General features: G+C 38.5%; 1 protein-coding gene across 1 annotated transcript; it reads right to left on the bottom strand.

Moving 5' to 3' along the window:
* Positions 1–441: 441 nt before the first annotated feature.
* Positions 442–10567, bottom strand: iqce (IQ motif containing E; the record flags this gene model as incomplete). The annotated part of the gene is made up of 21 exons (XM_083909337.1): positions 442–566; positions 1136–1237; positions 2439–2524; positions 2618–2748; positions 3104–3190; positions 3317–3575; positions 4183–4290; positions 4436–4665; positions 4756–4811; positions 5176–5327; positions 5738–5778; positions 6236–6308; positions 6393–6463; positions 6554–6604; positions 6686–6799; positions 7393–7463; positions 7600–7701; positions 8922–9086; positions 9161–9206; positions 9320–9355; positions 10517–10567. 21 exons carry the CDS (start codon positions 10565–10567, stop codon positions 442–444), a joined length of 2157 nt encoding a protein of 718 aa, XP_083765463.1.
* Between the last annotated feature and the right edge of the window lie 5465 nt (positions 10568–16032).

The raw sequence follows: 16032 nt of genomic DNA, 5'->3' as shown, positions 1-16032 counted from the left end.
CAAACAAATCATTAAAAATTAATAATTTTGGATTGTGGACAAAACTATACATTCAAGAACATCATCGTTCCCAGGTTTGGGAATTGTTCTGACATTGTATGGACCAAACTAATCGACAGATGAATCGATTATGAAAATAATTGTTAGTTGCAGCCCTAGATGCATCAACGTGTTGATTCCTAAATATGTGCATGAGCAAAGTGAGGTGTTGATGTGCCGTTATTTGTATCAAGTGCCTGACTTCCCAGATTTCAGTTTATTACTTTGAGATGCTCTTACAGAGGACACATTTGTCCGCATTTATCCTGAATAATAGAATATCCCAGCTGTCATTATTCAGGTCAGGAAGAACCTGGACAAAAACATGGCCATGAGAATAGAATTAATTCTACCAGTAACTCTCTCTCTCTCACACACACACACACACAAAAGTCAGGAGGTCTATAAGATCAAGACTTCTCTGCTTCTCAGAGGCCGTGATGGAGACACGATGATGTCATCGGAATCATCAGAGTCGACTGCAGCGGCTCCTCCAGACTCAGCTGGGCGATGGAGCTCTGTTTGCTCTGCAGGACACACACGTGCTTAATTAACCTGGAGCATCTTTCTATTTAACTACAGCGGGCACAGTGAACGGAATGTTTACATTTGCAGTTTACAATATGCACATTTCTACATGAATACTAAAGTCGTGTTTAGCATATTTCCCCTTCAGTATCAACAGTACCAACATCCTGAATGAGATAAGCCAGTGATTTTATGGGCTTTTAACAGTAAAGGCCTTTGCACACTGGACACGTTTCTTTTCATGGTAATTATTCACACGTTTGAAAAGTTCTTCAAATTTTTTTGGGATTGTGGTCACTATTCTGACAAATCCACAAAGTGTTGTTGATGTACAGTCCAAACATTTAACACGACATCGGATTGCTCGATTGCGTTTGTTTCCCAAAACCCTGTTCTTTTTAAATAAACAAGAAAAAAACTGTCAAACGATTACAAGATGTGTGAAGGGGGTTTGTGTGTAAATCAAGCATCAAAATGGGATGGTGCGTTGTAATTCACATCCAAATTGTCCGCACTTTGTGTCCAGTGTGCAATGACCTTGAGAAGAAAAACTTGCAGTGTGTCTTACCAGTTGTGGGTGTCACTCTGGAGGCGTGAGTGCCAGAGACAGGCCAAGGCTCATCTTCGTCACCCTGCTTTGTTTCGTCGTTATAAACGGACCGTGCAGCATCTTGACAACGAAATACAAATGATATACATATAATCTGGACCTACACACATCATGGCAACACCACAGCTTCTTTACAACCTGTAAACATACATGGCTAACCAAAATGGAACAAATCTATAACAGCAAGAGAACAAAAACTGTATTTAGGGGACAAGCGAAGATGCTGTGGTCCAAAATATCTCTCTGTGAATCCCACAGCACATTAAATGAGAGTCTATAAACACAAGGAGGGGAAAAAAAACTGCTGACAATGCTCTATATGCTCAACTGGTGAGTCCAGGGGGTGCAATACATTTTGGATGGGTAAATTAAGTCAGACTGAAGCTCAGGACAGGACTGTTCAGCAGGAAACTTTAGATTATTAGGGGTCATGCGAGGTAGCGACAGAGTGGCTGAGCGTCCTCATCACTCTTTAACAGGAAGCTGTCAAATCTGTGGCTTGTTCTGACGCAGGTAACCTGGTATTACAGTTGATCAGTGTGCCAGTGACATCCATGACTACTCATAAACATGTCAGAGAAGACATGATGGGTAATTCTGAGGTGGAGAGCAGGGCAATGCTGTGGTGTTCCTGACCACCGCTGCCGAGTGTCCTGTACTGATGGTTTGTTACATTTCCAAGTTCCAATACAAAGAAATTGCACATAATAAACAAACAAAATTCTTGGATCAGGATTGTCAATTAATAATTTGAGTGGTAGTGTGAGGTGCAAGGTTTTGTCAATGTTTACACTTTTTGTTCTGTGTTTGTTTATATATCATTATGTGTGTGTATTTTTTTAGGCCTCCATTTATTTTAGTTAAATACTATTTATCTGGTTTAACAGTCTGGCAGCAAAGGACAAGAACAGCCTAAATCATATTGTAAAAGTCATTGGGAAAATAAATAAAATTAAATTTGAATTCTCTCTGGGAGCAACGTGTGATCTTACTTTGCAGTGAATCTAAACTGCCATCAGGACAACTTTATGTGCAACTTCCCAGATACTGCTGTCACGTTATTGAATGCAGTGCCAAGGGTTATGAGTAATACACCCATGGGTTTATTTATTTATTTGTAGAACTTATTTATTATTTATGCATGTATTTTTAGGTATTTATGACTATCTTTTTAACCTGGGCAGTTTTTATTTCCTGTATTTTCACAAACCATGGACTGTGTAGTGGAAAAGCGCCTATAGACAGTATGTGTGATCCTTACTGGTTTTGCTGGGTATTGAATGAGCTTTTCTTGGTACCAGTGCAGGCAACGTGTTTCCCGTTGGAGAAGGCACAGGGAACCCAGAGCTAATGCAGGAAAAACACACACACAATACTGAATTATGTCCTGCAACAGTGAACAAATATAAATATGTGTGCAGTTCTTTAAAAACAAGTCACCTCTTTATTGCAAGACTACAGCGAGCCAGGTGTCCCCTGAATGCAGACTGTATTGTTGTCAGGGCAGCCACATCAACTTCTTCACATACAGGTGAAGGTACATTCTCTTGGTTTGTCGTCACTGCTGCGGCCTGAGCAGAAGACAGAGCATGGGCATTAGAGAGGAGGGAGGTTCAGTGTCTGAGACAAAATGTTAAAAAAAGTGAAGAGAAAATCTGAGTTTACAGCCACAGAGGAGATACTGATCTACGCAAGTCTGACTTATTCTAGCACATTTTCTGTACAAGGCCACCTCACACTATGTACATATTCAATATTTGATACGCTATTCTCTGTACGGATGTGTGTATGTCCTTATACATCAGTGCACTGATGTACAGGGATCTATACAGTATGTCCATCTGTCTCTTAATAGCTCTACATATCTACGTTCAACAGAATCAATCTGCTCTGCTGTGACAGTGAGAGTGTGGAAGAGTGTGAAACCTTGTTCCGAGTGTCTCTCAGCAGGTCCATGAGCTGCAACTCTCTGAGGAGATGGCCTCTTATTGCTGACTGCAACATCACAGTATCCTACAGATAGAAAGCAAAGAGTTGGAGACAAAAAGAAATCTGGGACACAGTGTCTGGATATACTTTATGTAATATCTCTCACACAAACAAATAACCTCTTTTTCCTAACTCCAATGTGCCGCGTACCCTATTTCTGTGCTCCCTCCAGTTGGTCTGGATGATCCTTGCCGCTTTTTCTCTTTCTTTAATCTCTTTATTTTTTTCCCCTTCCTCCTCTCTACCTGCAGTGTCTGACTTGTCTCCGTCCTTCAGACCTGATCTGCCCTGACTGTCCTCGTGGTTCGCCGTCATTGTCGCAGAGAGAGAAGAAAGCTCAGCTTGTGCCGGTTTGATTTTGTCATCCTCCAGTGTTCGGATCCTTACCAACAATTGCTCCAGCTCCTGCCTGTAAGAAACGAACACACACACACATAAACAGTGCATGATGATGGAGATAAAGAAAGTAGCATACACAGCAGATGTCCTCTAACATTTAGCGATGCATCCATTTCAGGATGTAGGGTTAGGGTTTTTTGACAGGGAAGCATTGATGTCATCTACAAATGTGATGAAATTTGATTTGAGGCAACTGCAGCATGATAAGAAGCACATGTAACTTGTTAACAATGATGTACAAACATTTTTTCTTGTACACAAACTAATTAGTGTGATCAAGCTGGCTATTAGTTGCATTAAGCATTGATGTCAGTTTGTTAGCGATCAGCTTGCAAACTATTGTTGGGTGTGCAAAGTAGCAACTATGACCTAAATTACTTTTATATTGACAATATAATTATTACACCTCTTTTAGTCATTAACTTTTATTGCCTTGATGTTATACAATTAAGCATCATTTGCAATCAGACCATTTGTAGGTGTCCAGATATTATTTTGGGGCATTGTCAAAAGGATTTGATAAAATCAGCCGCAAAGCATTGAAAGATCATAATATATGAATGACCTTGACCATAAAAACATACAGGAGCGTGTTAAATTTAGACTGTGAAACATACTTATGCTGCTCTCTCTCTTTGTCCCGTTCATTTGTTTGTTCTTCCCTCCATCTTTCTGTTTCTTCTTCCAGTTCATCCCTTTCTGTCCTCAATCGTCTCAGTTCATCACTGGAAACACAAGTCAGTAGCTTTCATTTGTTAGCCACTGCAGCTGCTGATGGTTGATAAACACTTTTCTACCACTGGTATGTTGTGAAATTGTCCATTCATTGACATTTATTTGCTTGCTCAGACCAGGCTGATGCTTACTCACTCTTTACTCGTCAGTGTTTCTTGCAGCTCCACCCTCTCCTTCTCCAAATGGCTGAGGCATTCTCTCAACTCTAAGACCTCCTCCTCTTCTTCAGTGACTGTTCCCACGGAGACCACTGCCTCTGTTGCTATGGCAAACCCCAGAATATCAGTGGGTGTAACCTGGACCTCCTGGTCCAATAGGCTGCTACTCTTTGTTGATTGGGTGTGTCTTCTGCCATCTTCCCGTCTCTGATAGGAGGAGAGAAGAGTCCGTCAGTGAAGTGTGTGCAATCTCAATGAATCTGAGTGTTTACATGAATAACTACAGCTTCATCTCACCTTCTCTACTTCCAACAACCTTCGCAATAGTCTCTGTTTACTCCACTCCCTGTAACCTAGGCAACACAATCACACAAATCCTCAGATTTCTTGTTGTGTCTCCAAAAATGACTTCGATATTTTAGGCACATGTAAGATTTTCATCAGACTTTCCCCAGCAAAAGAATAACTTCAATTATAATAATTACTTATAATTAGTGTTGTATCAACCACCCAATAAATTATTTGCCAAATCACTTTAGCTTTACAATCAATGACATATTCATCAGCAGAAAATGGAAGGAAACAAACCACCAGCGATGACGAGAACCGAGTAAAAGGTTGTTGGGGTAACGCAAAATTAAAACTAGAAACTGATAAAGGGAATAGGTGACTTCTTCCGTCCGGAGGGTTGTGGAGCCTTTATGTGTGAGAACATACCTTTGATTCCTCCAGCTGGACTGTCTGTGTTGAGTTCCTCTCTGAGCGTTGTGTTCTCCTGTTGAAGCTGCTTCAGGTTCTCTGACAGACGATGAACCGCGGAGTTTAAAGCTCTCTGCTGCCTCTGGGAGCATTTGCTCTCTGCTCGGCTACTGCAGACAGAAAGAGACAGAGGGAGAAGGACATTTTATGATTTTGTGTTGTAAAAATGTTTTCAAAAACATCTGTAAAATTGAACATTTCTTCCATGGATTAGCAGTTTAGATTATAGATGATAAATGCACATTTATTTAAAGACACTGAGATACAAGTTTGTCAGGCATTTATTTATAAAGTATATTTGTATACAAGTGAAAAACCTAATTCACCTATTTGCCATTAATAGTAATTATCTACAAAGTGAATATATAGTAATTCATCATCTTACCCATGACAAATGGCCCACTTTACCCTTTCAGACTAACACAAATAAAGGTTTCCTGAGGTGAGCGGTACCCATCAACTCACAAAAACACAAATGACACTTCAACATGATCTTCGTATCTTCAATCATCACATATACCTTTTCTCTGCAGCATCTAGAAGCATCTTCAGTCTCTGGATCTGAAAAAGGGAGGCACATTAGGTGAGACTATTATATTCCCACAGCCGAGCTCACACACCGAGACCAAGGTAAATGTGATGACATCAGCAGTTGTGAAAACAAAACTACAGCAGTGAAGGAACATTTCCTTCAAATAAATACTGTTTTAAAGCAAGTTTCTTTCTGTCATTCTTTGGCAGTTGTTTATGGTACTCTGTGTAAGCTGTAACATTTATGTTGAGAAAATAATGAAAAGCAGACTTCCAAAAAAGGAGGTTGTTTTTCAGTTTCTCTATTTTTTTTGTCTCACTATGAGCAGCATAACTCAAACAGTTAAGGACTGATTTCGATGGCATTTTGTGGGGGTTTAGGTCTTGACCCAAAGAACAAATGATTGGATTTTTGAAGGTGATCCAGGCCTTGGCAGAGATCTCGCCCTCTGCACACTTTCTCCAGTTTGATATGTGTTAATGTTACCTCCTCAAAGTAGGTCTCTACTGTGATCTTCAGCTCCTCCAGGCTGGTGGTCCTCAGCTCACTTTGTAATTTGCTGAAGAAGAGGAAATTTGTTTAGCGTCATGCTACTTCATAAATGGACCAAAGGGACTGATGTATAGATGAGCAGAAATGTTACCTCAGGGCGTTTTCTTTCTCTCTACACTGCTGCTCCAACTTCAGGATTCTCTGCTTCAGGCCATTGAGAACCTGGACAGACATAATCAGTTTCATTTACATGTTTTGTGTGTCCTTCAAAAAAATCTGGTACTATTTTTGAAACGGACTGGACATACTTACCACGCTCCCTTCCTTTTTCTTATCCACCAAACTACGAGTGTACTCAGAACCCTAAAGAGAAATATCACTCTCAGTTTGTGAAGTTTTAAGGTTTCTGCGATAAGAATTAGAAACAATTTAGTGTAACCATACTTTAGTGGGATCCAACAGTTCCTCGATCTGTTTCTCTCTTTTAGCATTATCTTCCTCTAGGCGGCGCAGTTTCACCCTCATTTGCTGATTGTCAGATTTCTGCGCCTGGAGACTCTGTTGAGAATAACACAAGAGATAAATCTCACAATATGAAACGAAACAGTCAATATTTATTGTAAAGAATATGGACATTGAAATACACACACCGACTGTAAAACACAGCTGCCAGGCTAATCACTAGAACCGAGAGACAACATGATCACTTCTGTTTTTGCCTCTTAACACTGGCTTCAAGTGTCCTGTTGAATTGATTTTAAATCCCTTCTGGGACTGTCTCCTTCATTAATATTAGGTTTGCTATGTGTTCCCAAGAATAATCTTACCAAACAGATCAGATCAGGTGGCTCAGTAAAGTTCCTTATTTAGATATTCTGTAATCGGCCTTTCCAGATTTAAGTTGTATTATTTTTTCTATACACGCAAATATTTGAATCAATAAAATAATCCTTAAAAAATTAAAACTATAGATTATTGATTATAATCATCAATTCTGCAGATAAATAAAGGTATAAGTAAGCTGCATCAAGGGCATCTCAGTAGACCAGAGCTGTGGTGGAACGCAACTCTCCAACAGTAGAAAAGTCATCCTGATGCATGATTTTTTCTGTCAACATCCAATTTTTCTGATTAGGCAACATCAACTTTACCTTCTTGAGGCGAATTATCTCATCATACATGTCCTCTTTCTCTCTGTGGTCGCCTGTGGCCGAGGTGAAGCCTGCAACACATGAGACAGTCACATAACTGTACCTGAATTACAAAGCCAAACTGCAAAAGATGAGACCGTGTCAGTTTCTGCTCTGTTCCTTTACATTCTCCACTGTCATCACTGTCACACCAACACTTTCTCTCACCATTGGATGCAGAGTTGAGATGTCTGTGTTTCCTCACACTCATGGTCTGTTTGAGAAGCTCTGGAGTGACGTCACACACTGATCTCAGCGTTTGCGACAGATCTGAAAAACAGAGCGACAGAAGGATTTCAAGAACCTTTTTTGTGCATCTCTACAATTTCTTTACTGTATGTGTTGCCTTTCAAACAGCTTTTAAAATAAAAGATAACAACTTTGTTTTCTATTCCTCTCTATTGTTGGTGTGTGTTTGACATGATGGTGAGCTGCTGAAAACGTGCAGCCTTCATGGGATAAACACACTGTGATTAACTCTGCATCCGACACCTTTTTAGAACATTTTATAGTCCAAGCTAAATATCTATGTTCTTTATAACAATTGATCAAATGACTAATATGAATAATATAAAATAATGTTTCAACACAAAAGCAGGTAATTCTCATGTACCTGCTTTTGTATATGTGACATGTCCTAAAATTCTTAAATATTAGACATTTCTTTTAGTAATGAGCAGAATGCAACCTAATGAAAAGACTTTAAAATGTATTTTCACTACTCAAATAAGCCTCCAAATGAATGTTATTCAGATATAATGGGAAACCTTATTGCATTAAAATATCTAAAAACGATGAGAATGGTCATATATTTTGTTTAGTAGTTTACTAAAAATCCATAGATTTCAATATTGATAGTTAAGGTAACAGAGCATTTCGTTTTTGGTCACCTTTTAATATCGCCATCCACTTTACTCGTCTGAGGAAGGAAATATTTGGTACTAAGTTAACAGTACGGAGTAGTGTTGACTTAGTTTTTTTGTAATTGCACTAATGGATCATTGTCAGTTGTGTGTGCGTGATCGAGCTAGTCTTAATCGCACTAACATACCTGGATAATGTGATTCATAGTCTGATTACTCCTGCATGTATATGCTTAATCGGACTGGAGTCTGACTTTTTTTTCTGTGATGTAAAGGTCAACAGCAAACTGATTAAATACGCACTAGCATATAGAACGATACAGCACCGGCGAGTCAGACTCCTCCGCATGTATACTTTAACTCAGCAAATTGTCTGATCGCTTATCTTAGTCAGACAGCGGACTTCGCTTGATTAAACCATGCATGTAAATGTACCGACTGTCATACTGAAATCCAAGAGGATCATAGAGTTAAAACATGGTTGTAATCGATCCGGACTGCTTCACCTAAAATGTCAACAAACAAGTGATCAGCAGAACAAACAGTATGAGCTTAAAATTTCTCTTTCCACATGATGCTCACCAGCCACTGCTCAAAGGGCTAAAGCTGTGTTTATATGTTACCCACCATGACCGTTGCTGAGGGATGAGAGACGAGCTGAGCCAATCTCCCCAGTAGCTTCACCTCCATTGTCCCCCAGGGATGCTCTTGGTAGTCTCCAGGCAGCCACTGCTGCTCTTCTGGGGTTCACGTTCAGGCTGGAGAGGTATGGAGACCCTGAATGTACACCAACTGTACATTAACAATCACAGAACGTGTTACAGTGTCAGCAAAACCTTCCCACAGAGCAGCTGAGCAGGTCTTACTTGGAGAAGGTGGAGGCTTCACCGAGGATCTTTTCCTCCGTGTTCTCTGTTGGAAACAAACCAGAGGTAAGAAAAACACTCTGTGCACTGGAAGGATTATAAAAGCACTAACAAAACATGTAGAGACATTGTTACACAGGAATGTTTGCTTTGTGTTACCTTTTCTGAAACATCAGCCGAGAAAGAAAAGCTGTCCTCACCCTAGACAGGACAGACAGAAGAAATAAATATTTGCGATTGAATTTAAATTATGCTGTATTTAATTTACCAGACTTTATGAATATGTAAAAACCTATAACTCCTATTGCAATTTGTGAAAACTTAATCCATTAAACTGGTTCATGTGTTTCCAGCAATTTCAGCTTCTTGTATTTTGTTATTTTTCAATTCAACTTCAACAATAGCAAATTAAAACTAGGCCCTCTAATGTTAGAAATAAAAGCAAGAGTGACCCTGGTTGGGAGTAAATAACACAATTATAATTAATGAAAAATGTATAGTTTTACATTTCAGTACAGTTGACTATGAGGTGGTGGGGGAGGGGCATATCAGATTTTGCTTAGGGCTCCATAAAGGACTGGGTCAGCACTGACTAGTGTAATAAATAATTTGGTGGAAATATTTGCCTTTTTTAAAATTAATTTAAGTTATTATTTTGACATTTTATGATGACGATAATTATTAACTATTATTACAGTTATTATAACGTTATTGTTTGGTTTATTTTGCATAATTGTTTGTGTGTTCATTTCTTTTTGTCTTATTTCCTTTAATAATTATGTCAGTTTGTTCGTTGACCTGTTGGTATTTATATGTGTGCGTTATACATGTCACAGGTGACGCACAATCAGTGTATTTGTTTGTTGATAGACATGTCCATCATTTGACGGGCAATATCTGTTCTTGATACACTTGATATACATCAGCTCCAAGTCTCTTTCTTCCATCTCTAACTGGCATCCCTGATGCACCTTCTCTCCTCCACCTCTCCTCTGTCCCCAATGTTTTCTTTCACCCCAACCTGTCGAGGCAGATGTTGCACATGTTTGAGTCTGGTTCTGTCAGAGATTTCTTCCTGTAAAATGGGAGTTTTTTCTCTCTCGCCACTGATGCCTAGTGTTTGCGCATTGTGTGAACAGTTTCTCTTCTACCTATCATAGTGTAGAGGTTTCTGCCTCACTGTGTACAGTGCATTCAGATTATGTACGTTGTGATTTGGTGTTATACATAGAAAATAAATCACTGCAGATTGCTCACTGTCATTCAACTTCTTAATATAACATGTCAATATCAATACATGTTGCAAATATAAATGATAATAATGATAATAATCATAACCACAATCAACACACTCACCAGCTCCTCGCAGTCTTCATCTGTTTGAACGTCACTCGCCTCCAGAGACATTTTAGCAGCTGTACTCAACATCACTGCAGGAAAACAAACGTCACATTAAGTCGGAAAACTTGTCCTGGACTTTCTCCGTGTGTAACCTCTCATTTTAAAAAAAAAATCTGAGTCAGGGACAGGCAGCTCACTTTAGGTCCCCCCCCTACTTGCTGTTGCTAGCAGTAGTAAAAACATGGGGCAACAAAAGAGACGCTGGCTATGCTACAGCGTGAAATGTTCGTCCACTAAACTGCGACTCTTCCTCTTTATACGCGGCTGGTGTCGGTGACAAACGTCGTAACGTCCCGAAATCCGCTCAAACGTTGTCCTGTTTCCGCGCAGCGTTGCTGTTTTCACATCAGTGTTGGAGATAGGAGTCGTCTAGCAACCAGGCAGCTGCTCTCAACAAGCTACGTTACGCTAGCTAGAAAAAGTCACAGCGGAACCAGAAACACCATGTGTAGCCTTTCAAAATAAAACTACTTACACTTATTTTCCACTAAATCATCATGAAATATCTACATGCCTTTATATTAATCACATTATTAAATTCACCATTTAATTAAGGTTGTCTATTGTTTTAATTACATTTGTCTTCTGATTCTGTTTTATTTATGTCTGTTTTTTGTTGTTTGCACAACATTTTGCATCATACATATGTGTGTTTTTTTGTTGTTGTGAACCATATATCAAAAGCACAGGACAGTTTTTATCCATATAAATCTGTTTATTTTATTTTATATATATTTTACACAATATCTAAATAATATTTTAACACATTTTTAGACAACACTTTTATTTTGAAAGTTTAAGCCGGTTGTACTTTGTAGCCTTGTTTTCCTTGACAGAGTTTGTAACTGAACCACAGCCCATGGCTACATGTTCATACCTTTTCTCTTTTTTCACCTGTCCATCACTCTGTTTCCTCGTGTTTGCCATTGGTGGAGACGTGGGGTCAACTACTTTCCTCCAATAGCACGAGAGAAGGAGATGAGGAAAAGAGGAGTTACAGAAAGACATCTGAGACTAATCCAGTGTTCCTACTTCAATGACCACAACAAATCAACATGGAAGACCTGTAGTAAAAATATATCAATATTTAAGTGAGGCACCACTTGGTCTTTGCATAAGCATCATCAGAGGTGGAAAGTAACGAAATACATTTACTCAAGTTACTGTATTGAATACTTTTTTTGTGTATTTTGTATTTTTTAAGTACAATTTAAAATCAGGATTTTGTATTTTACTTGAGTATGTATTGACTCAGGTATTGTACTTAGTTACTTTATAAATCGTATCCATTACTGAGTAAAGTCGCGGCGGGCCCCACGCAAAGTAACTTTTACTTAAAGTACATTTCAAATGAACTACTTTTTACTTCTACTTGAGTACATTTTCAGATGACTACTTTTACTTCTACTTGATCAATCATCAAAGTATTGGTACTTTTACTTGAGTACAATATTTCAGTACTTTTTCCACCTCTGAGCATCATGAAGTTCATGCACAGGCAAATGAGCGAAGACTCAGAGGAGAATGTGATGAGAATTCACTGAAGATTATCTTTGTTATAAGCATGGCTGGGTGATATGGCCAAGGAATCATCAAGATAAAAATAAAAATAAAAGGTTTAAAAACAGTAAATAATCTATAAATATATGTACGATTAAAGGACTGAAATGAATTGATTTTTTAAACGCCTTTGTGGACAGAAAACTATAGCACAAGTCTGAGGGAAAACACATAATGACAATTATGTGAGTTTGCATAGTGCATAAACATTATATTCATACATAATACTGAACCTTTACTGGGGGAAATCATTTTGCAAATGAATTATTGCCCTGCCCAAGTGATGAGACAGAGAATACTTCTACTTCTTTGTGTAGAATGGGTTACTATGAAATTACAATTTAGTAAAGGAATCCTTTTATTTGTCATAAAATGAAGTGTGTTTCTACAGATATTTCGTATTTTTAGCAAACCTCACACTCGCACAATGCTCAATTTCTTGTCTTACATCTGTGCAAAATGTGAAATAAACAGGAAATGCAACATCTGATTTGTAAATTACTGCAGCAGTACTAAACAAAAAACAGTTTGCTGCAGACTGCAATCTGACCATGGAAAGGCCCTTTTCCACTGCAGATTGACATTGTTAACACAGCTGGTGGACCCCTGCAGACCAGCCGCAGACCAGCACTTTACTTCAGGTCAAATAAACTTACTGCACCCGAGACTGAACCTTAACTATCTACTTATTAGTGTTACTCTTTAGGACTTTATCATATCCATATAGATTAAAAAAAAACACTGATGTGTCTTTCTTTATTTTATTTTATCCATTGGTTTTGATTGCTTTGATTTAAATGTAACAGAAGCCGTTTCCAGAATACAAAGGAAAACCAATCAATGTAATAATTGAATATAATACTGAATAAACTGAATAGAAAAGTGGCTGTTTGTTCACGTAGAGAAGGTAGATGGAGCTGACGGTGTGATTAGATGATGAAGCACCTAACATCTGTGGAACTGAATGTTGAACTCAGTTGAGGCCACATGGTGGCATAGTGGCTCACACTGTTGCCTGTCAGCAAAGAGACCCAAGTTTGGGTCTCCTCTCACTGTCCAAAACATGCAGAGGTTAAGTTCACACCATAACCAAAACCATGTGAGGGACTGGTGACCTGTCCAGGGCAGACCTTCGTTCTGCACTATGTCAGCTGGGATTGGCTCCAGTGGCCAAAAGAAGGAGACAATGAATGAATGAATGAACTCAGCTGACTCCGTCTGTTGAACATCTGGATGTGTGTCCTCTGCTGTTGTTCTCAGAATGTCCAGATGGGGGCAATGAGGTCTGAGCTGAGTTGAATCCAGCATGAAGAAGAGGTTTCAAAGCTATTAATCATCCACTGCTCTCATTATTCATTTATTATTTTATTGCTTCTTACAGAACCACTGGTTGACATAAATGTAACATTTCACATCAGCAGCAATAAATAAATGTTACTTATGATAATAAATGCAAAGCAAGAGACTCTGAACACAACATGGCAGGCATTTGCTTAGAAACTGAATGTAATCAATTGATAATTTGACCAGTAAAAATGTATAATTGTATCTTAAGCAGTGTGGAAGGTAAAACCCCCACAAATAAAATTAATTTGAAACCAAAATATGTAAAACATACTCACATATTCTGGCCATGTAATGTAACAAATGGTCTATTGGAAAAACTCAAACTGAAAAAATAAACTTAAGAAATTAATTGCTGTGGTTTTATGATAAGAGCAGCAGTAATCAAAAACAACTTTAATCAACATACATGGGAAGGAGAAAATGACGATGATAATTTGGAACCATGTGCAAATAGTTGACTTAAATCATAAATCATAAAACTACAAGAGATTTACAAATCACTAAGAACTCTTTATTCTCATTATTGGGTATTTATTTGTTTTGTTTTATTTAGTTGTATTTTAAAAATTTCGTTTTTGCCCTGCTTTCGTGTTTCTTTAGGAATATGCATATGTATATATATATATATACATGTGTTGTATGTATACATGTAGATGCACTTTATATGCTTGTATATGACCTTTTTTCCCCGTTATTGCACAAAAGTATTCAGAACATGGACATAACAGCAGAAGCAATACTAACTCATTTTGTATGTTATGGATTGGTGAACACGTATTTAATTTATTTAAAAAAAATGCTGTTTATTAACGATCACAATTGTACTTGATATACATTGAGTGAGTATTAGACACACACAGGTTGGCACAGCTATTCTTCTCAGGACACTGCACTGACTAACAGCCTAACCTTAACCAGCTTGGCTCCCACCTGTTTGCAAAAGTTTGTCTGTTACCGTGGCTCCTTAAGGTTCACAAGAATAAATTCTGTACACAGCTGCACTGTACCCTTTCGTCACTCAGCATTTGGACAGGCAGCCTTTTCCATTAAAGCTGTCACACAATGGAACACTATTCCAGATATTATACAAAACTGTGACCTGCTTGGTGGGTTTCAAGCTAATATAAAAAAACATCTAAAACTCTCACAACAATGCACCCACTAATTTGTCAGTGACTGTCTATCTGTGTGTGTGTGTGTGTGTGTGTGTGTGTGTGTGTGTGTGTGGCACTTCTTATATTGCTCAATGTTTTATCTTTTCTGTATTTATTTGTCCCTTACTTGACATTACTTGCAGAGTAATAATTGATGTTTTATCTGTTCTGTATTTGTATTTATTTTAAGGTCGGGACTGCAGATGTAAATTAGCCTAAGGCTAACTCTGGTGCAATGCATCAAATGGCGACATTTATGTTTTTAATTGCACATGGTCCCTTTCAAATAAAATTCAATCAAAAAAAAAAAAAACACTTAATGCTTAACCCTAGTTAAACCTATCCACAATTCAAATTTGAGGACTAGTTCCTCAGAGATTAGGTTCTGCCTCATTAGGCCCATGTTCTGGACTGGTCCCAACAAGGACAGTGTTTATGCCAGAAAAGATCCTACAGAGATAATAAATACGAACACACACACACACACACGAGAGAGAGAGACGTTTATGCAAATTAGGCAGCTGTAGACTATGAACTTTAATACTTTTCCACTAACTGAAAATGGAGAGAGAGTTTTTCCTTAGCTCACGTTTCACTGTCTCATTTCAAGTTTACAAAGACATGTTGACCACAATGAGAAACCTCCATTTATGGAGGGTGTGGAGGAAGGACACTATAAAGGACAATAAGAATAGAATAGAATAGAAATAATTTATTGTCATTGTACAAGACAATGGAATTTGTAGGGCAAATAAAAGAAGTCCAACATAATAAATATGAGACAAAAACATTATTTTAAAATAAGGGAGTGGTACCAATTTGTTATTGCACAGATATTGAACTTCAGTGTATCCAGTAAATCAGCTTTTCATTGCCATGCTCATGTTATTGTAGTAGGCGTGAGGAAAAGATAAGCACACACGCCTGTGAACAGTCGCTCCAGTGTTAATAAAGGTGGATGTGCAGACAGGAGTCATGACAGAGCCCAGGGGAGGAGGACGGAAGAGGCAGACAGAGCTGACCGGAAACGGGTGGAACCATGAGGAAGAGGACGAGGTCATGCAGGAAACAAGTGGAGCTGAAAACAGAAATCCACACTCAGGACATCTGATTTCGATATTCCAAAACACATCAGGTTTGTCATCGCACCCCGCTGCTGCCGACAGCTCTCAGCCAGAGTACTGACACACTTATTTTATGATGTATTTCTTAAAAGCGTAGGAGCTGAAGATGCTGAGATTTCTCGTAGGGAGTGACCAGGATGGACAGGATTAGGAATGAGCATATATGCAAGGGACAGCTCAGATTAAACAGTTCGGAGCTATAAGGCGAGGTACAAAAGGAGGGACAGGGATTATACTGGACAAAAGGATGTTGAAGATGGAGCTGATGGGCAGGAGGGAAAGAGGA

The sequence above is a fragment of the Microchirus variegatus genome (assembly GCF_963457635.1).
Source record: "Microchirus variegatus genome assembly, chromosome: 23".
Classification (NCBI taxonomy): domain Eukaryota; kingdom Metazoa; phylum Chordata; class Actinopteri; order Pleuronectiformes; family Soleidae; genus Microchirus; species Microchirus variegatus.
This window is presented reverse-complemented; position numbering and strand designations above follow the sequence as displayed.